The sequence below is a fragment of the Capra hircus genome, chromosome 5 (genome assembly GCF_001704415.2).
Source record: "Capra hircus breed San Clemente chromosome 5, ASM170441v1, whole genome shotgun sequence".
In the NCBI taxonomy this organism is placed as follows: Eukaryota; Metazoa; Chordata; class Mammalia; order Artiodactyla; family Bovidae; genus Capra; species Capra hircus.
In genome coordinates this window covers 43,957,953-43,981,017 of record NC_030812.1, presented here as the reverse complement: position 1 = coordinate 43,981,017, position 23,065 = coordinate 43,957,953, and the positions used below count along the sequence as shown (strand labels likewise).

Genomic DNA, 23,065 nt, shown 5'->3' with positions numbered 1-23,065 from the left:
ATTGCTCAATTAAATTCTCTATTTTCCCCAGTGAGTGTGGCATCCCTTTCCTGCTGGGTTCTGACTGGCACATGTTCCCAGAGAATTCCAAAGGAATATCTGTGCTTCTAAGGATTACCAGCTCCCCTACCCCACACTGTGCATATACTTTCTAGTTTGAGTTGATACTTATAAAGCATTCATCTCAGGGGCACATATTACTAGATGCTTAATAATTGTTGGCTCTTTCCCATTTCTCATGTCTTCAACCTAGAACTCCAATTGAGGTAGATAGTACTAATATTATTCTTATTTTTTTCAACAGGTCTCATTGAGGTTAAGTAACGTTTGCCCAAAATGTCACAGTTGGGTCCTAAATGACAGAGCTGGGTGTCAAACCAAGACCTGTCACATTGCAGGCTACCGTGCCACTTCTTACTACAACATGATGGAATTTTATTTACATTTGTAACACTTGTTACTACCTACTACAGTGGTCCACACACAGTAGTTGCATTAAAAATATGTGTTGAGGGAATACCCTGGTGATCCAGTGGTTAGGACTTGGTGCTTTCACTGCTGAGGGCCCAGATTCAATCCCTGGTCTGGGAACTAAGGTCTCTCAAGATGCAAAACAACAACAACAACAAAATGTGTTGAACAACGAAACAAATAGAATTTATTCGTCTCATTATTCAATTTTCTCTTTTTTGTCTTGTGTCTTGCAGAATCTTAGTTACCGGACCAGGGATTGAACTTTGGCCATCAGCAATGAAAACACAGAGTCTTGGGGCTTCCCTGTTGGCTCAGACAGTAAAGAATCTGCCTGCAATGCAGGAGATCTGGGTTCAGTCCCTGGATTGGGAAGATCACCTGGAGAAGGGAATGGCAACCCACTCCAGTATTCTTGCTTGCAGTATTTCCATGGACAGAGGAGCCTGGCGGGTTACAGTTCATGGGGTCGCAAAGAGTTAGACAAGACTGAGTAGTTAACATTAACATTATACATTTGTTTAGTTGCCATAGAAGTTGTAGGAAAAAAATAAACAGTATATTACTAATTTTGAGCCCCATTACTCCATAAAAAGTGATTTTTGATGTTGAAAAATACTTTCATTCACATTAATATTATTGTATTTTGCTGAAGTACAATCCTTCATGTGGATTGTATATTTCCATTTCACCTCCAGTAATTTCCAGAAACAAATCATTAAAAACACAAAGACAGGGAGAATGGCAGTGAAACATGTATAATATCATATGTGAAATGAATCGTCAGTCCAGGTTTGATGCATGATACAGGATGCTCTGGGCTGGTGCACTGGGATGTCCCAGAGGGATGGTATGGGGAGGGAGGAGGGAGGGGGGTTCAGGAGGGGGAACACGTGTACACCCATGGCGGATTCATGTTGCTGTATGGCAAAACCAATACAATATTGTAAAGTAATTAGCCTCCAATTAAACTAAATAGATTTATATATATTTTTTAAAAAGTAGTTTCCTAGGGCTACCTACAAATTAGTCTTAGTTTTTAAAATAAGTTTTAATATTTAATAAAAGCTATAATTAAAAAATAAAATAAAAACACAAAGACAAATACATTTTACAAAGCACAAAATAAGACTAATTGCAACAAACAATACACTTTAAAGTCATGGAGAAGCTTTTTTTTTTCTTGAACATTCAGTTCAGTTCAGTTCAGTTGCTCAGTCATGTCTGACTCTTTGAGATCCCATGGACTGCAGCATGCCAGGCTTCCCTGCACATCACCAACTCCTGGAGCCTACTCAAACTCATGTCCGTCGTGTCGGTGATGCCATCCAACCATCTCATCCTCTGCCATCCCCTTCTTCTCCTACCTTCAATCTTTCCCAGCATCAGGGTCTTTTCCAATGAGTTGGTTCTTTGCATCAAGTGGCCAGACTATTGGAGTTTCAGCTTCAGCATCAGTCCTTCCAATGAATATTCAAGACTGATCTCCTTTAGGATGGACTGGTTGGATCTCCTTACAGTCCAAGGGACTCTCAAGAGTCTTCTCTAACACCACAGTTCAAAAGCATCAATTCTTTGGTGCTCAGCTTTCTTTATAGTCCATTTGTCACATCCATACATGACTACTGGAAAAACGATTACCTTTGACTAGATGGACCTTTGCTGGTAAAGTAATGTCTCTGCTTTTTCATATGCTGTTTAGGTTGATCATATCTTTTCTTCCAAGGAGTAAGCGTCTTTTAATTTCATGGCTGCAGTCACCATCTGTAGTGATTCTGGAGCCCCCCGAAATGAAGTCTCTCACCGTTTCCATTGTTTCCCCATCTATTTGCCATGAAGTGATGGGACCAGATGCCATGATCTTCGTTTTTTGAATGTTGAGCTTTAAGCCAACTTTTTCACTCTCCTCTTTCACTTTCATCAAGAGGCTTTTTAGCTCCTCTTCACTTTCTGCCATAAGGGTGGTGTCATCTGCATATCTGAGGTTATTGATATTTCTCCCAGCAACCTTGATTTCAGCTTGTGCTTCTTCCAGCCCAGTGTTTCTCATTGTACTCTGCATATAAGTTAAAAAAGCAGGGTGACATTATACAGCCTTGATGTACTCCTTTTCCTATTTGGAACCAGTCTGTTGTTCCATGTCCAGTTCTAACTGTTGCTTCCTGACCTGCACACAGGTTTCTCAAGAGGCAAGTCAAGTGGTCTGGTATTCCCATCTCTTTCAGAATTTTCCACAGTTTCTTGTGATCCACACAGTCAAAGGCTTTGGCATAGTCAACAAAGCAGAAATAGATGTTTTTCTGGAACTCTCTTGCTTTTTTGATGATCCAGCGGATGTTGGCAATTTGATCTCTGGTTCCTCTGCCTTTTCTAAAACCAGCTTGAACATCTGGAATTTCAAGGTTCATGTATTGCTAAAGCCTGGCTTGGAGAATTTTGAGCATTACTTTACTAGCGTGTGAGATGAGTGCAATTGTGGGGCAATTTGAGGATTCTTTGGTGTTGCCTTTCTTTGGAATTGGAATGAAAACTGACCTTTTCCAGTCCTGTGGCCACTGCTGACTTTTCTAAATTTGCTGACATATTGAGTGCAGCACTTTCACAGAATCATCTTTTGGAATTTGAAATAGCTCCACTGGAATTCCATCACCTCCACTAGTTTTGTTTGTAGTGATGCTTTCTAAGGCCCACTTGACTTCACATTCCAGGATGTCTGGCTTTAGGTGAGTGATCACACTATCATGATTATCTGGGTCATGAAGATCTTTTTTGTACAGTTCTTCTGTGTATTTTTGCCACCTCTTAGTATCTTCTGCTTCTGTTAGGTCCCTACCATTTCTGTCCTTTATTGAGCTCATCTTTGCATGAAATGTTCCCTTGGTATCTCTAATTTTCTTGAAGAGATCTCTAGTCTTTCCCATTCTATTGTTTCCCTCTATTTCTTTGCATTGATCGCTGAGGAAGGCTTTCTTATCTCTCCCTGCTATTCCTTGGAACTCTGCATTCAAATGAGTATATCTTTCCTTTTCTCCCTTGCTTTTCTCTTCTCTTCTTTTCACAGCTATTTGTAAGGCCTCCTCAGACAGCCATTTTGCCTTTTTGCATTTCTTTTTCTTACTCCCTGTCTCCTGTACAATGTCAGGAACCTCCGTCCGCAGTTCACCAGGCACTCTGTCTATCAGATCTAGTCCCTTGAATCTATTTCTCACTTCCACTGTATAATCATTAGGGATTTGATTTAGGTCATACCTGAATGGTCCAGTGGTTTTCCCCACGTTCTTCAATTTAAGTCTGAAGTCAATATAACATTTCTCAATAAAATAATATTTATATTTTCATATATTATGGCTGCATGGTTTAAAATATACTAATAGGGGTAGGTATTTTTAAAAGTTTGGGGACCATAGGGCTAAACTATGACCTGTGGTATGTTAGAACCAAAATCATGTTCCTGTAGAGGTCATGGCCTTGACGTGTTTGGGGTAAGTAAGAACGATAGCCCATACTAAGTATTTATGGACTGGATTCGCTGTCCCCAACCATCAGGCTTTTGTCTATGTGATGTCATTCAATAAGGGGAATGTGTTAGATAACAAGTGGAGTGTCCGCTTTGCTCAAAACAACCATCTTTTGCTCACAAGTCTCCACACTTCCCTAACTCACACAGTAGAAATTGTAAGCCAAGTTGTTATTCTGGGACCCCACTGCCTTAAACAAACTTGGCTGGACTAGGAGTAGACTTCCATTACAGCTGTGCTAAACAGTTACTTTCTCCTTAGGTTTTATAATTGAAATTAAGAAAGATGGCCATTTTCTTGAATAGTAGTTATTTGAATTTTGCAGCTGAGGTTGCCATTGTTGCAAGACCATGTGCATGGAAAAGGAGAGAAGGTTCTTCCATACAGAGAAAAAGCAGATATACAGGGAACCTTAGAACACGATCTCTCTTCTAATCCCTTTGCTAATCTTAAATATTTTAATTTTATATTATTTATATTATTAGAGTAATGGAAAGGGGGTCATAAAGAAAGCATGTGGGCAGCCTCTAGGAGACGGATAAAGCAAGAAAATGAATTATCCTCTAGAGCAGGGTCCTCAACTCCTGGGCAACATCAACTCCTGGGCAACAGACAGGTACCAGTCTGTTACCTGTTAGAAACTGGGCTGCACAGCAGCAGGTGAGCAGTGGGAGAGTAAGTGAAGCTTCATCTGTACTTACAGCCACTCCCCCTCACTCGTATTACTTCATTCTAACAATGTAATGATAATAAAGTGCACAATGAAAGTAATGTGCTTGAATCATCCTGAAGCTATCCCCATCCCACCCCTACCAGACACACTGTCTTCAACAAAACTGGTCCCTGATGCCAAAAAGATTGGGGAACGCTGCTCTAGAGCCTTCTGGAACGCAGGCCTACCAACACCTTGATTTTAGCCCAGTGAGATACATTTTAGACTTCTGATCTTCAAAACTGTATGATAATATACTTGTGTTGCTTCAAGTCACTCAATGTATGGTAACTTGTTACAGCAGCAATAGGGAACAAATGCAGGTGGGCTAGTAGGAAACTCCTCTACAATATTTAATATATGATTGTCACAAGGCACCTTGAACTTTTAGAGAATTCTCTGTAGTTTTAAACAACAGAAATTTAGAACTGAGAGGGACCTTCATGGAGAATTTGAGGGAAAGGACTTGTCTAAGGTTACTTGGCTAATCAGTTGTAAAGCCAGTATAAGAACCCAAGTCTCCTATCTTTCATCTATGTACAGTAACAACTGTAAGATGCCTAACAAAGAGACTGCTATGTAGAAGACACTCAATAAGCTACAGAGTTTGTCACTGCTGTCATTATTATTATGCTTTTTCCTTTGTAATTCACTACAATGCCATTTTGTGGCCAAATAAAGAAGTACCCTGGAACAACATTTTTAAATCATCAAAACGTTGGGGGAATGTGAGATGCAAATTACTGGGTGTAAGAGAGGCTCAAGGATGTATTTTAAAGTACAGGGAATATAGCCAATACTTTGTAATAACTGTAAATGGGAAGTAACCTTTAAAAGCTGGATATGAAAACTCCCTGGCAGTTCAGTGGTTAGGATGCCACACTTTCACTGCCAAGGATAAGGGTTCAATCTCTGGTCGGGGAACTAAGATTCTGCAAGCCACTCAGCATGGCCAAAAGAATAAAAATTAAGAAAACAAAACTGTATAAAAATTATTTTTTTAATAAAATAATCAAAAAGCTAACCAAGAAGTGAGTTAGGAATTATCTGACCAAGAAGCAGAAGGGAATAGTGTCTATACATTCACAGTGATTTTGTCCTAGGGGCCATTTTAATTTAATTTTTGTTTCTTTCTCTTTTTTTTTTTCCCTTTTATTTCTTCTTCAAATTTTTTTTAATTTTTTAAAACTTTTTATTTTATATTGGAGTATAACCAATTAACAATCTTGTGATAGTTTCAGGTGCACGGCAGGAGCAACTCAGCCATATATATATATGTGTGTATTCATTCTCCCCTGGGGGGCATTTTTAGATTCAAAAAGAGATGACTGAGAGGTTGAACTCCACTTTTGACAACCAGAAGAACAAAATATGGAGTCTTGGATCTGTCAAAAGTGTAATTCTGGACCCATCAACAGCGGGTGATTTTCGGGACTTCCCTGGTGTCCAGTGGTTGGGGATCCGCCTTGCAGTGCAGGGGACGAGGGTTTAATCCCTGGTTGAGGAGCTGAGATTCTACATACTATGAAGCAACTAAGCCTTTGTGCACCAACCTGATGTAGCCAAAAAAAAAAAAAAAAAAAAAATATATATATATATATATATATATATACACACTACTGCTAAGTCGCTTCAGTCGTGTCCAACTCTGAGTGACCCCATAGACGGCCTCCCACCAAGCTCCCCCGTCCCTGGGACTCTCCAGGCAAGAACACTGGAGTGGGCTGCCATTTCCTTCTCTAATGCATGAAAGTGAAAAGTGAAAGGGAAGTCGCTCAGTCGTGTCCGCCTCTTAGCGACCCCATGGACTGTAGCCTACCAGGCTCCTCCATCCATGGGGTTTTCCAGGCAAGAGTACCGAAGTGGGATGGGATGTCATTGACTTCTCCAGTGATGATTTTGGTATACCCCGTTTTGGGTTGGTCTTCACAAGGGCAGTACTCTGGGAAGTAAAGGCCAGCCAAACTAAAGCAGTCTCCTCAAGGTCCCCAATCACCTGGGTTAGGCTGATCCTGTTTGTTGGTACTGCAACATGCCTCAAAGAAAATGAAAATCATCTTCCTATCATGGAAGAAAATCATATGCATCTCACATTATTTCTTCAAATGTTTCAATTACGATGCCCAGCTTACAGTCAGGTAACAAGACAACATGAGTGAGAATCAGCACAGTGAAGAATAAATAACTAGAACAATGAAGCAATAACAGATACAAAAAGACTCCAGATAATGGAATTATCAGAGACCAAAACCATATACCCATGATGCCCACTATATACAAAGAGATAAAACCTAAGATTGACAGTTTGAGCCAAAAAAAAAAAAACAAAAAAACTGATGCCATTAAAATGAACCTAAGTTTAAAAAAGAATCAAATAGAAGTTCTAGAATCTAAAATTTTAAAAAAATTTAAAAACTAAATGACAGTTCAGTAGATGAAATTAACACTATAGGAGAAAGAATTAGTAACCCAGAAGAAAAGGAAAAAGCTATTCAAATGAAGCATAGGGAGATAAAGATGCAGAAAATAAAAGAGAGAAGGTAGGAGAAATAGTGGATAGAAAAGATCTAACATTTAAATGGAGTTATATGAGAGAAGAAAGAGTGGGGCATAAACAATATTAAAATAGGTAATATCTGAGAATTTTCAGAACTCATGAAAGGCATCAATCAATATATTCAAAAGGCCCCATGAATTCAAGGCATCATAAATAAAAAGAAATACACTTCCAGATATACATAGTAAAAGGGCGGAAAACCAAAGTCTAACAGAAAGAAAATCTTTAAAGCAGCCAAAGGGGAAAAAAACTCCAATGACCTTCAAAATAACAGTCACACTAAGAGCTGACGTTTCACAGGTAGCAATAGAAGTCAGAATCTTGAAATGATTTTTAAGTGTCCTGAGAGAACAGAAACTACTTTTACCCTCACCGTCTCCTCAGACTCTTCACTTGCTCTTTCACTTGTAAGGACTCTTGTGATTCCTTTGGGCCACCCCCAGGAAATCCAGAATTCAAGGTTCTTGTTTCAAGGTCCATAACTTAATCATATCTGCAAAGTCTGTTTTGGAATGTAAGGTAACATAGTCCCAGATTCTAGGAACTGGGATGTGGACCTCTATGACAGGCCATTATTGTACCTACCACATTATCAGTCTAAAAAGTGCTCTTGCCTTTTATCAGGAGTGGTTCTTTTTTCCTATAAAGCCTTTTGGAAAAAGAGGAAACCAAGTGTTTCCAAGAAGCAAAAGTGGATAGGCATTTTTTCATACATTAAACCACTATCAACCTTCAACCTTGATGTGGTAAACATTACCACTCAAATTTTAAAGATCCTGAGATTGAACCTGAGAGCCGGTAGATATCTTGACTGAGGTCATCTAGCTGGGAAAGTAACTGACTAGAACTTTGTATCCAGATCACCAGACCTGTCTCTAAAACTTCAGCCAACCAAGGTTTTCCACCATATCAAGTACAGTTATCACTTTTGCTTACCATTGTATCAGTAATTTCTGGGCAGGGTGTATCTTATAAACACACTCTAACTTGGTGGGGTTTTAAAAGGATGAGAAAGAATAGGAAGAGGTTTCAAACTGGAGAGACACCTTTGAATTAAAGTGGAGTAGTCCCCACTTGGGGCTTCCCAGGTGGCTAGTGGTAAAGAACCCCAGAAGGGATATGCTCCAAGACTCCTGGTGGATGCCTGACACTGCAGTAGTACCCAAACCTAAATATACCATGTCTTTTTTCTGGACTAACAGGTAGCGTATAAAAGGTGCTAGACAAAAAGATGATTCATTTCCAGGGATGGTTGGTGTAGGATGGCTAAAGATTTCTTGGTTGCTACTCAGAACTATAGCTACTTAAAACTTAGGAACTATTTCTGGAATTTTCCATTTAACATTTTTGGACTGCAGTTGACCTCACGCAACTGAAACTCTCTTTCAGGGCAGACTACTACATTGGCTGGCAAACGCTTTTTTATTAACCACGTGACTCCTGTTAAGCCACTTAAGATTCTTTAGGCCTCAGTTCCTTTTATCATCTGTAAAATGAGATGTTTGGACCTAAAGTCATCTTTTCTAGTTCCCCTCCTTCTCTGACATTCTATGAGTCTAAGAGAGGAGTTTCCTCGTCTGAAGATACCTCCACTTTATAGGGTGGGCCCAACGGGGACCGCATTCAAGTTTGAGACATTTAAACTATCCCAGGAACAACCAACTGCAGCTCAAAGGAGGTTAAAAATGACGGGCGATGAAAAGGGGGCGGGGGAGGAGATGAAAGAAGACGATGCAGAAGATACAGATGGAAAGATAAACGGTATGCAAATGACATAAGTAGCATGCAAATAACTCAAGAAAACCATCAACCGGTAACTAGTATTTACAAGGCAGACGAAATTCTGCTGGTCTTTTGAGGATGCAGAGGTAAGACATCCTCTGGAGGCGCTCATGGAAAGCCGGGCTACACTTTTGGTGTTTCATCTAGACATAAAACTTCCACCTCCCTAAAAGCCCTGGCTGTGAGAAAAGTAAGAAAAACTGAGAAATGAAAATATCACAAAATGCTTAAGCGTGCCAAAGACAACGTGGAAACTGTCTGGAGACAACTGGGACCACCCCCGCCCCGCCCCCCAAGCCTAATCCAGACACACAAAAGAAACCGCCGGCGCCTTCGGAGACGCAGTTTCCCTTCTTCGCCAGCCAAGCAGGCGGTGGCGGAGACCCGCGCCCCCGGCTGCCCCCGCCTCGGCCCTCGGGCCTCGGAAGTGACGCAGCGCGCCCCGCCCCCGCCGCTAGATCCGCTGCTGCTGCCGCGGCGGGCGGACCTGCAAGAGGCGGCGGCGGCGGCCGAGGCCGAGGGAAGATGGCGGACGGTGTGGACCATATAGACATTTACGCGGATGTGGGCGAAGAGTTCAACCAGGTACGTGTGGGCCCGGGCTCACGCCGCCGAGGTGGGCGGCGCTGCGGCCGGGACGCGGACCTCGGGCCCGCTGCGGGCCACGAGCCGGCGCGGCTGCAGACCGTGCGCCCTTGGCGCCAGTGGGCCGCGCCGCCCGATCCCGGCGCAGCGCCCGCCTCGCCCCTCGTTCTACCGCGTCGTTTCGTGGGCGGCGGGCGCCGCCACCCTCCGCGGGGATCCGAGCGCGGACGCCGGCCACTGTGCAGCCGCTGCCGGCTCCTCCCTCGCCGCCGCCTCGCTCCCCATTGTTGGCGGAGGCCGGCGGGCGCTTCCCGCCTCGCTAGGCCCGGGCGGCGGGGCGGCGTGTGCGCGGCGGGGAGGACGGGCCGCCCCTGCGCCCCCTCCCCCGCGGCTAGGTCGAGGAGGAAGCCCGGCGGGGCGCGCGCCGGCCTTCACCTTGCCCCCGGCCCTGCCGCTCGGGCTCCGATTCCTTCGGTCGCTCCATTTTGTGTCTCTGTCGTCACTGGGTCGCCTCATGGAAGGCCGTGTTCACGGCCCTTTGTATCCCGCGCGCCCAGCTTCCTGAGCTCCCCTGCCCGCGTTTGCGACAGGTTTCGGCGTGGCGCCATCCCTTTCCTTCTCTCACTCTTTGGGAAGACGGCTTCGGTGCGGGCACGTTTGCAACAAGTCCTTTGACTTTCGGACCCATGGATCGTGTTTAAAAAGTCGGTGCACTGGCCCTACAGGGCTTGCAGTGCCTCTGAGGCCCAGTCGTTCTCGGTCTTTGTGATGAAAATACCAGTGAAGATAGGTGGCCCGGGCCAAAAGGAAGACTTGGAAGCGCGAGGGTTGGCTGGAACAAAAAAGATGGTAGCTCACCAAGAGAAGAGATCAGAGTAGTGATTAAAGAATCTCACCCGAAATCCACATGGTGTTTCTTAGTTTTATAGCTGTTTCCCGATTTCCGAAAGCAAAATGTTGACTGTTCTCCGAGGGGTTTGGAAAGGCTGGAGAAAGTGAGAATGCAAGGTTTTTTCCGGTATCTCACAGGCCACAGTTGCCTAGAAGGACTGTCCGCGGAGCTATGATGTCTGATGTTGTGCATCCTTGCAAAAGGTTGTTACTAGACCAGTGACGTTTAAGCTTGTAAGCATTCTGGTCACATCTGCTGTCTTTTATATAGTAACACATTTAAAAAAAGCAAATTGTGTTTAACTGCAGTGTTCCTAATAGCTTTCTTACATTTTCCAGGTCCATGTAAGCTTAGTAAAATTCTGGTTAATGTGTTTTTGTGGGTTTTTTCCCCCTCCTTTAAGGATTTTATTTGTGCTAGGAGTTAAGGATTTTTTTAAATAGGGAAAACTAGAAATCCTTTTTTTCTGTTTTGAGGGATGATGGTGCCCTTAAGTTCAAAATTAGAAGAAAAGTTCAATTAGCTTTAAATGTTTTCTACCCCATTAAAAAAAGAGTATATTTAAACGTAACTCATTGTTATCAAATGTTAAGTTTTAAAATCTTCATTGTGTTGCGCTTAAGGTTTTTTTTTTTTTTTTTTGCTATGCCTGAGTTGTATCAGTGACAATTTAGAAAGTTACCTTGAGTGCTAAACACAGTCGGATTCTAATGCTTTTTTTAAGGTCAGTAAACAAAGACCTCTGGGAAATTTCTTTTCCTTTTATTTATCAAATGATTGTAACATTCCATCGACAGGAGGTCCATATCTGCAAGTAAAAAAACAAATGTTCAAGGGAGTCTTCATTAGCCCTCTTCCAAGAAAATATATTTCCTTTTGTCTTTCTAGTTACAGTAAAGGAGTGCTGGACTACAATTTTAGAAGTTGAGCATTGTTCAGGACCTTTTAATGAGATACTTTTTAGGCTTTTGCATACTTCATTTGGGATGGGCATTTTTGTCATCTGTGTAGCTGGATGGAGTGATACTTGCTTATCCCTGTGCACCAGCTAGTGCTGACGGAACAGGAGGTAAGAAGAGATTAAAATTTGGTAGCCCTGATGAACTGCTTAATAGGGTTCTTTTAAAAATAACATTTTGTGGATTTTACCTATAGCGTTTATATTGCACATGTATTTGAATGGTTTTTACCTCTAGGATCTTCATACTTTCTAATCAATCAATGGCATTAAATAGAGGCTTTGTTTTTGTTATTATTTTGTGTATCACTGGCCTTTGTAATCTACTGCTTGCTGTGATAATTGCTGTTCACAATATAGCCATAAAAGGGTAGTTGATGGTTTTTTAAGGTTCGTTCTTAATTTTTTTAAATGTTACTAGTATTGAAATATTTACCTGAAATTTTATCAGAATTAGAAGCAACTACAAAATTGTTGATGTAATTTGCATTCTTATTAGCTGGTGACATTACTTCTGTTGGTTGCTAAACTGACTTTATTTTGTTGTAGTTGAGTAAAATGTCTTGCTAAGTATAACGGGTTTTATTTTGGCTTCTAAACTGCTGTAAACATTTAAAAAGTCTCTTCAATGTGAGCTGTAGTTTTAATTGCATTGTATACTTTGAAATTCTTTGTAATATATGTGTTTTTTATTTTCTGTTTTAAATAGTTATACTTGTATGATGTTTATTTCATGTATGTACTTTGGTAAAGAGCTGTGTAAACCTGTTTCAAAAAGTGAGACATTCAATTGTTTTAGAAACTTTAATTTGGAGATGGTGTGAGAAAAAGTTACTGAAGCTGTAGTTCTTCACCAGATGAATTTAGAATGAAGAAAAAGATTGGAGAAGGGAAGAATGCACAAGGGCCTCAGTTATCCTTTATAGCTGCTCTTCAGTTCTTAAATTGAAGATCTTTGGATGGAACCAAATTGAGAACAGTTGCTCAAGTGGAAGAACTTGAACTCCTTCCAGACCTCTATATTACTTGGATTTGGAGTTGGAAAGAAAGCTGCCGGTTTCAGTCTCTCACACTATCAACTGAATTGATAGCGTGTATCAGTTCAGTTTGAACTGGAATTTGTACTTGAAGGTAGTAGTTACTAGTCTCTTATTTAATAATTACAGACTTTTATTTTGACCTAAGCTAAATTTTTTAAACTCAGTTGTTCAGTATGCATTTCTTGAGTATTTTATATGCCAGCAAGGTAGGGCTTCCCTGGTGGCTCAGAGGTTAAAGTGTCTGCCTGCAGTGCGGGAGACCAGAGTTCGATCCCTGGGTCAGGAAATCTCCTGGAGAAGGAGATGGCAACCTACTCCAGTATTTTTGCCTGGAGAATCCCATGGAAGGAGGAGCCTGGTGGGCTACAGTCCACCAGGTGGCAGAGAGTGGACAAGACTGAGCGATTTTCACTTTCACTTTCACTTTCAAGGAAGGATACAAAGTATATAGATAGTGTCTAGACTAAGTGCACTGTAGTGGGATTACATAAAAAATGGCACACTGACAGGTCATGTGTTACAGAAACCACTCTTTTATGTCTGTCTTATGTGTAAACTTTTTGTTGGCAGAGGAAAGGAGAGGGAAGTCAAATTCTGAACTTCAGGAAAGCTTATACTGGGTGCACTGAAGTAGTGTGTATTTTGCTTGTTTGGGAAGCAAAGCCCTTCATGTAGAATTTAGTTTTTGATGTACCTGGTGGTAGGTCACTGAGAGCAGTGCTCATTCAGTGATCTGACAATCAGAGTTTAAAATGAAAATGTATGTAGATAGTGGGAAAAAATTCATTCGGAAGCTACAGACTTGGACATCCTTATCAGTGTGCTGGTCTTTATACCATGACTCATTATACTTTACATTTAGTTATTGTGTATCTACTATAGCCAGTGTTTAGCTAATTTTGGAAAATAAGTTTTATTAGGCAAATATCTGTGAAATCTTATTTCTACCAAATATATATTGAATAGAGAACCCTCTAAGATAAGGCATGTAAGATGGAAACTGAGGTAGGCAGAGACTGATTCAGAAACGTGGGTAGAAATGTTTAGGGGAGCTGGAATTCTTAATTATCTTACTATTTATAAGTAGTTCATTCTGTTGTTCACTTTGTGATTTATGTGCCATATTTTTAATACCAAATTGGCTTCCTTACCATTAGTTGAGCTTTTAACAGGGATTGGAAACTGGTTTTAATATCTACTTGAAATGTAAACAAAATCAGAAAGTGAAATATTTTCTAAAAAGATAGGTATGTATTAGATTATCTGTTTTGTGGATTTTGTGTGTTAGTGTATTCTTTTCCATGGTATAGAAAACATTTTATAAGTGCAAACTTGTATTTGCTTATATTTCTCTAAATGGAATTTTTTTTTTCCCCCAATAGAGGAACTTTGAACAAGTGGCCTTTGCTGTGACATTAGTGGTGGTAACATATAATGCAGGAGTGGCATTAATACAATTTTAGGAACACCAAAAGTAGTGTTGTGCCTGTCAGGAAGACTGAAGGTTATAGGACAACTACCACAGTCTTCCCAGTGATGTACAGTATATCTGACATTAAAATTATATGGGAGGTGATTAGCAAAAGTATGTCCCTCTTCAGAGCAAGGGTATGGTGATAATGAAAAAAAGGTTGAGAAACGTTTCTTTTAAGAGGAGCTAATTGAAATTTGGGTATTTTACTATCCGTCTTAATTTCAGCGTTGTCTCTGACCTGGCCACAGCTGCTCATATGTCATGAGGAACATGATCTTGAGATGCAGAATCTTAAAAGGCTACCTTGCCTTTAAAATGATTATCGTAATTAAATGTAGGGAATGAAATAACTTAGTGGATTTTTTTTTTTTTAACAAAACCTAAGAGTTGTTGCCTACTGGAAGTTAAGTATAGTGTATAGTTCTATTGGTTATTAGTTGCTATGAACAAATTGGGCAATATTTGGTAATCTAAAATAATTAGAGGGGTAATACTGATTATTTTTTGTTTTTGAGTAGCATTAAAATTTCCCAATGGTAATAACTGAAAAGACTGCATATAGAACTTGACACTGTTGACTGTTTTCCTTTGACAGAGTTTGTCCAGTAGACTTTCAGAGCTCACCTTCTTTATATGTGATCTGTGGTATTATTGTTGTTGTTTAGTCCCTAAGTCATGCCCAACTCTTTGGGAGCCCATGGACTGTAGCCTGCCAGGCTCCTCTGTCCATGGTATTCTCCAGGCAAGAATACTGGAGTGGGTTGCCGTTTCCTTCTGGGGATCTTCCCGACCCAGGGATCGAACCTGGGTCTCCTGCACTGCAGGCAGGTTCTTTACCACTGAGCCACCAGGGAAGCCCTGACTTGTGATACTCATTTTACATAATTTTAGAACGTGCGTGTTTTCCCCCCTTTTAGAGTGGGAACAGAAAGTAGGATGTGTTCTGTATAGAAGTATTTTTTTAATCTGGAAGATAGGTGTGATATGGTGAAGTTGAAAAGGAAGGTTACTGATAACTTCAGAGGAGTGTGTTAGTAATGGTGGTAATGTATTCAAATTCATCAATATTTTTTCACCAAGTCCAAATGCATACCATGGGGCTAAAGTACAGGCTGTGGCCTTGGAACTGAGCGAAGCTAACTAGTCTACTTGGAAATCAAACCCCAGGACTATGGTCTCAGTTAGTATCATATTTCAATTAGTTGGGAGCAGTCAAAGTACCAGACCAAGTGACTGATCGTAAATATTAGTAGAATCATATCAATATGGAAAATGGGTTAGTGTCAACATAGGAATTCATCGATGGACAAAAATAGTAAGTTGTGACTCATCAGGTTAGTGTAGCTGCACTTATTATGCCTGTAAATTATTGTCTACTTATGTGAACATTTTCCTAGATTTATAACTAGTGAAAAATCAAATCATATTTCATGAAAGTATAGATTGAAATACCTTTAGTGCTGCTATTAATAACCTTGCATTCTGTTTTACTCTCCCTCAAACCATATATTATGATTATAGTCTCTGCAGAGGAGGATGGAAACACAACTCCTTTTGAATAATAGTAACAATAATTGTACTTGATGTGCAGAACTGGATTGCAAACGATTTCAAAGTGCCTGCTAGCCCTTGCGGGAAACTTTTTGGTATCTTAAGTGTGTGGAATCACTGCTGCAGCTGTGCTACCTGAAGCTTTAGCTACACTGAAACTTCTGAACAAAACTCTTTTTCTAATTTTTTCTATCACTGCAGTTTGATTGTGTTCCTTGGTTTCAAAAAACTCATTTCTCAAAGATTATTTTGGTACTGCTGTGGAAACACAATTATGGCATTATTCAGTGATTTGTGGTCTTAGTTTCTGCCCATTGCTAAAGAGGGCTTTCTTCTCTGACTTACCTTAAGATCTTGTCCCTTATTAAATAAGTTACATACATTCAGCCTCATAACAATATTGTTATGTAGGGATTGTGTTACATAATCAGCAAATTGGATAACTTCATTATGTAGAAGATTACCTGATATGCTATGTGTTTTGAACTGATAAGTGGTATTTCCCTTTCTAGATTTTTTTTTTTCTGTTTCTTTTTTAAAAAATCTTTTTCTGGCTTCCTTCTCAATAGCGAAACAAGAGCCATGTTCCCTTGGGACTCTTATTATAACAGTATTTTGTTGATCTGTTCATAGTCATATTGCTAATGCCTTTTCAGTGTCATTCTTTATCCATAAAATCGTTAGCCCCTAAAACTATTAGCTTCTCCTTATCTGCCATTTGTATTCATTCTTACTGAATTGTATTAATGGAGAAGATAAGAATTATATTCGTTTTCTAAGTGTAATTGCCTCTCTGCTTTTATTACCTCGACAGAGGAGCCTGGTAGGCTACAGTCCATGGGGTCGCAAAGAGTCGGACACGACTGAGCAACTTCACTTTCACTTTTCAGAATGAAATAGTTCATATCCATTTAGGTACTTTGTGGTGGAAAGGAAGATAAAAATAGAGCTTTTCCTCTGCTACTGGCTAGTCAAGCCAGTGGCCCAGTAACTGTTACCAAAGGCAATTTAAATGATGCTCAGTGTTCTGCCAATACTTGCATTTCATTTTTCTTGTGCTTATTTACAGGTTGAACCCTATTTTTCCATTTTTCTTCTGTTCACAGATTTGCTTATTTTTCATTTTCCTCTTACTTGCATATTACTTAGGCATGTAAGTGGCATCTAGTAGCCTTGTTTTAATTCTGCTGGTGACACTTAATGGCAAAACTTGACTAGATTCTTCCTTGTTCATGTCCCTTTTCTCTTGACCATGTAGATATGTTTTGCTAATTGACTATATAGCTAAGAAGTCAGGTAAGCATTAACTGTTTGTTGACTGAGAATAATAAAAGTTAATATGGATACTGATTTGGATAGTTTAACCTGTATTTTGTTTCTCTTCCCCCTGTTCATTTGTTGTGACATAGAATCATTACATAGCCTTATTTCTTTATCCCTTTCCTGTGGCCTAGCTTACTATACTTTTTCTAAAACTAACAGCTTCCACAGAATTGGGAAGCATGATCCTGAATACTATATAAAATAATAGTTGTATTTTTCTGCAGTTAAAAATATTAAAGATTCGTAATGGCTCTGATTTTTGTTTGTGATATTTTTGTATCAAAAATTTGTAGTCACTGTTGTTACTTTTAGAGTATTTCGCTTCCATGAAAAGTTTATTATTTTATTTTGTCTACATGTTATTCTGTTCCTAGAGGAACATTAGTTCCTATAATAAGTATCAGTGGGGAAATAGGATTCATTGTATAGAAATTCACATTTTGGCACTGTTCAAGAAGTGCCATAAAGTGAAAGATTTGTACTGAGATCTTTGACCTATGTCTTCTACCAAATTTTTAAAAGAAAATAGTTGAATAAATTTGCATTCACATCTGTTTTAGAAGTTGTCTGACTGTTGTGTAATCTAGAACATTATTTCTGTATCTCAGGAAGCTGAATATGGTGGGCATGATCAGATAGATTTGTATGATGATGTCATCTCTCCATCTGCAAATAATGGAGATGCCCCGGAAGATCGGGACTACATGGATACTCTCCCGCCAACTGTTGGTGATGATGTGGGTAAAGGAGCAGCACCAAATGTTGTCTATACATACACGGGAAAGAGAATTGCGTTGTATATTGGGAATCTAACATGGGTAAGTGACTTGATTTGAATTAAATCCTTGGTGATTGATTTCAAACTATTCTAGTAGTTACTTTTTTCTCCAGTATATAAAATAAGAATTTCAAGTTATTAAATTGGTTCTGCATGCTTGCTTACGCACCAAGAGGGGGACATACATGTACCTTTTAAATATAGTAAGTACCAGAATTTTCTAGTTCTGAATTTTGTAGGCATTCAACTTGTTTTGGTAGAGATTCCAGTTAAATGTAGTTCAATTATTTTATCTTTTACTACTCCTACACTTCAGCTATCCCAGTTTACAAAGGAAAATGCTCACATAAAGTCTCAAACCAGGATTCAGAAATATAGAAGTAGAGAAAGAGATACAATATGATTCTTGTTTTTAAGAGTTTTCATTATCCAAATCATAATTACACGCATGCTGAGTTTCATTTTTGCTCTTAAATTTGAAATGTGATTTACAGAAATACTGCTATTATACACTGTACTTTAATATGGTTTATGAGACTGTAGGTTTATTGATTGGAGTTCCATTAGCTGAATGTTTAGTATTATTATTATCTGTGTTTTATTAGCATTGAATCTTAAATATTTACTAAAGTAGTCTGGTGGAATTTTTGCATCTGTATTTAAAAACATTTATTACACATACTTGAAAATTTAAAAATTGCCTAGAAATCAGTTGTTACTGTACATTTCCTTAATAGTATTTTATTTTAAAATGTTTACATATTTAAAAAACTGGCCAATCTCCCATCATCTGAGCAATTTTTATAATGTTGGAGACGGTAGCATTGTAGATATGAAGAGTGTGGTTGCTAAGTAAGGCTGAGTCTTGGCTCCTACATATGTTTTATAACCTTGGACAACTTCTATTGCATGGAGTGTAAAATAGGAATTATATGTAAAATGGGACTTCTGTGTTTTGAGAATTAAATATTTGGTAAAAGGGTATGGTAGGCACTGAATACATGTTAGGATTTTGTTTTGTATACTTTGAAACATAAGGTGGAGTTTATTTCCCCAAATAATTTCTTTTAAGAAAAAAAGCAGCAGATGAGATTGGTTTACTGAAAATTTAAAGTCATAGCAGTTGAAAGCTGGAAGAGACTAAAAGCTCATTAAGGATTTTCTTTTTTTAATTCTGTATTCTCTCTGAGGGTGTGTACCTTCTGTTTCCAAAACTCTTATCAAGGGACGAAATTATGTCTTCAGGTGCTTTTGTGCTATTTAAAAATTGGAGACTGACTGGTGGTAGTTGTACATAGTTTGCACTAAGGATTAATTTTCTCTTGTCTGTCCTGAGTTTACCCTTACAAACTAAATTGAAACAATAAAAATCTTAGATATGTTTTGATGGTTAATGAGGGGGAAATATCTTGCAGTGGACAACAGATGAAGACTTAACTGAAGCAGTTCATTCTTTGGGAGTAAATGATATTTTGGAGATAAAGTTTTTTGAAAACCGGGCAAATGGCCAGTCAAAGGGGTAAGAATTTTGTTTTAATTCTTTTTTTTTTTCACCCAATGGGAGTTAGTAGCTAGCAGTTACAATTTTAGGGGTGACTTTCCTTGAAGTTAATACTTATCTACACATGTGTAGGATGTTTCTTTTCTACACTGACAGGAGGTTCTTGGGCAAAGATTCATACTTGTTTAATGTATCGTGTGATCTACCTCCCTAAAACTAGTGGCACTGGGAGATTAGGTCTCTCTTCCAATTTTCCTGCTTTGTCTCCATTGTGGGTGAACAATGACAGTTTGAAGAAGCATTACTATCCCCAAGGTTAAGGGGTATTGGAAGATGGGCAACTGAAGAATAATGTAGCATGGATGTTTTGCAATAATTTTTTTAACTATTAAACTACACAGATGAGGTAGGATAATTATAAAATGCAGATGTACAAAAGTAAGACAGTAAAAAAATATAATGTCATCTGTAGATGATTACTCTTGGTCATTTTAGTGAATATACTTTCAAGTATTTTCCTAGTGCTTTATTTTTATTGCAAAGACAATAGGATTGCAATTTACGTTTTACAGTGTGTTTGATACACAGTAAAAAAAAATGAACAATAAATATACATCTTCTCTAATGTATTAGTTCTTTCCATCTTACTTTGCTACTGTAATTTATTTTACTGTTCTTATATTTGGTTATTTGAGTTTTCAGTTTTTGTCTATCATAAATAATGTTTTATTTAAAGCTCTGGTATAGATTTTGGATTTTTTAAAAGATAATTGGCTAACTACAGAATGATAAAGTAAAAAAATATGCTTAATGTGCTTATTTTATATCCAGTGTACAATAACTAGGAATATTTTCAAACATGTGCAGAGTCTGACTGCTTTTCACGAACTTCACTTCTACTGCCTGGTCCAAGCCACTGTTATCTCTTACTTGAACAGTAGCCTCCTATCTGGTGTACCTGCCTTCACTCTTATTCTCTACAGTCTATATAGAGACATAGCAGAAGTTGAAAACAGAGTGACATCAGTATTTGTCTCCTCAGAGTGTTGTATTGATGATCCGTTGTATTGATGATCCGTTTTATTCAGAGTAAAATCTTCACTGTGGTCTATAAGGCACGAAGACCTGTTCACCCCCGACCTCTCTGACCTTATCTCCGACTGCTGGTCACTTTGCTATGCTGCTTCAGCTACCTTAATCAGTCTTTGCTGTTCCTCAGACACATTGCTACTTAAGACCTTTACACTGTTTCTTCTGTTTGACTTACTTTTCCCCAAAATATCCACCTTTGGGATCTTTCACTTCAATCAGGATTCTGCCTGGGTTCCCCTTCTCTGGCCATACTGTGCAGGATCTTCGGCTCCCATCGCGGTTTCCTTTTCCCCAGCTTTTCTTACATTGTATGTTATTCGTTTATCGTCTTGTCTCCTTCTAGATTTAGATTGTAAGTTCCAAAAGAGCTTTTTTCACTATTGTATTCCCTAACCCTAGAATGGGGCCTGGCATATAGGAAGTGGTGCTCAGTTAAATTAGTGAATTAATTAAATTGTTTCTAAATGTTGTGACCCAAGGTAATCTTGAATCAAATAGCAGACTTTGTTGACCAGGATCTAATTAAAGGACCATACTAGGGAGTAAAGGCTCCTAAGAGGCCTTCTGAGAATAGTTTAGAATATTGTATAACTTTATGAATTGACACTCATTCATTTTTTTCTGTTCTAAATTTATTTTTCCTAGTGAGATACAATTCACCTACTATAAAATTCACCCTTTTAAAGCATTCAAATCAGTGGACTTTATTTATAAAGTTGTATAACCATTATTATTGTCTATTTCCAGAATGTTTCGATCACCCCCGAAAGAAATCCTGTGTCTATTAGCAACTGTCTTTGTGGATTTGCCTGTTCTGAAGTGGTATCATAAAGAATGTGGTCCCATGTGCTTAGCTTCTTGCTCTTAGCATAATATTTTCAGGTCTCATCATGTTGTAACATGTGTCAGTACTTATTCTTTAAAAATTAATATTCCACTAAATATTACACTATGTGAATACACCACATTTAAAATTTCAGAAATTTAGAAATTCTGAAAATTTCATCCATCATTTGGTGGACGTTTGGTGGTTTCCATTTTTGCTATTATGAATAAGGCCCCTATGAATATTCATATATGAGTTTTAGCATGAGCATTTTTTTAAGGAAATTGTTTCTTTTATCTCAATAGATTACACTGTAGTTCCCATATGATTTGCAACTGTTCCAAAGCCACAGACAGAAAAATTTTTAGTGAAGTTAAATTTATCAACATTTATAAAAATTTCTAATTTTGTTCTTAAGAATAATACTCCTCTGGATTCATGTACCAGTTTGTATGAACATTTTCAGTCAGTTCTGTTAGGTACATGTATACACTCAGGAGTTTTGTTTTTTTCCTGACCAGGGATTGAGCCTGGGCCATGGCTCTGAAAGCTCCAACTCCAAACCAGTAGACTGCCAGAGAATTCCCAGGAAGTTTATTGGGTCATATTTTAACTCTCTTATATTTAACCGTTTAAGAAGCTGCTGGGATATTTGTCAAAGTGTCTATACTATTATATATTTTTTCATCAGGCAGTGTATGAGGGTTCTAGTTTTTCCCACATCCTCACTAGCACTTGTTAATTGTCTTTTTGATTAGTGCGTGAAGTGGTATCATTACGATTTTGATTTACATTTTGCTATTAGCTAATGATATTGAGCATCTTTTTATGGTGATGTTTTTCGTAATAATTAAAAAGTGGAAACAACCCCAAATGCCTGTCGGTTGGTGGATTTTGAGGAAATGTGGTATATCTATATAATGAAATATTCGGTCATGAGAAGGAATTAATCACTGACACATGCTTTAACATGCATTAAACCTTGAAAACATCATGCTAAATGAAAGAAGCTAGTCCCCCTGAAGGACCACACACCATATTATTCACATTTAATGAAATGTCCAGAATAGGCAATCTACAGATTTGTTCTTTAGGGTTGGAGGATGGGAAGAAATGGAGTGACAGCTGACAGTTATGGGGTTTTTTTTTTGAGTGATGAAAATGTTCTTAAACTTGATGTGGCTATGATTGTAAAACTCTGAGTATGCTAAACAAACAAAGCCTTGAATTCTGTACACTTTGAATAATATGATGTGTTACCATAAAAAAAGTTAGAGGTGGAAGTGTGACCACTGTATTCTAAGAAATGGTTTTTTTGGGTAGGTAAAATTAAATTCAGATCATTTCTTTTTTAATAACCGCAATAACAGTTAATCCCTCCTCACTTTCTACCCACATCCCTTTAAACACCTTTTAGGTTTGCCCTTGTTGGTGTTGGATCTGAAGCATCCTCAAAAAAGTTAATGGATCTGTTGCCTAAGAGAGAGCTTCATGGTCAGAATCCTGTTGTAACTCCATGCAATAAACAGTTCCTGAGTCAATTTGAAATGCAGTCCAGGAAAAGTAAGCACCCCCTCAGAGGCTTTTATTAAAAGATGTGCATTTTAACCAGTCTTGTTAGCATTTGTTATGTGTTGTATTAGAGAAGTCATCTTTGTATTTAGTTCATTGGAGAATCCATTTTAAAAAGTCCATGCTTTGAGTTAGATTTAAATTACTGATTATGACTGGTTCCGTGTACTGGAAACCTATTCCCATTTTTCTCTAAATGTTACAGACCCAACATTATACAATAGTGTGCAAGTTTTATAGTCCTGCCATTCTTATCCTGTCATTCCCATCCTAAAGAAAGGAAGAAACTTCATTCTAATCCTTAGGTTGAAGGAGAGTTATGTGGATGTTTCTTATGGTGGGGGAAAAACCACGGGTAACCAGAAAGTATTCATTGGTTTTCTGCTTGGCACCAAGACCTGTCGCCACTTGGTAAAGTGACTGTAGAAAAGAT

General features: G+C 38.7%; 1 protein-coding gene and 1 non-coding gene across 6 annotated transcripts in view; one reads left to right on the top strand and one right to left on the bottom strand.

Annotated features, from left to right (window-relative positions):
* Positions 9,364–23,065, top strand: part of CPSF6 (cleavage and polyadenylation specific factor 6) — a 32,703-nt gene continuing 19,001 nt past the window's right edge. Inside the window, exons 1-4 of one of the 5 annotated variants that reach the window (XM_018047962.1) lie at positions 9,364–9,625; positions 17,472–17,681; positions 19,057–19,160; positions 22,478–22,623. In XM_018047962.1, coding sequence (XP_017903451.1) covers positions 9,566–9,625; positions 17,472–17,681; positions 19,057–19,160; positions 22,478–22,623 — 520 coding nt within the window. In that variant the 5' untranslated portion in view covers positions 9,364–9,565. The remainder of the gene's footprint in view (positions 9,626–17,471; positions 17,682–19,056; positions 19,161–22,477; positions 22,624–23,065) is intronic. The other 4 variants (XM_018047961.1, XM_018047963.1, XM_018047964.1 and 1 more) reach the window with 4 other exon arrangements.
* TRNAC-GCA lies at positions 14,773–14,843 on the bottom strand. The gene has a single exon. It is a non-coding gene; the product is annotated as a tRNA-Cys (tRNA).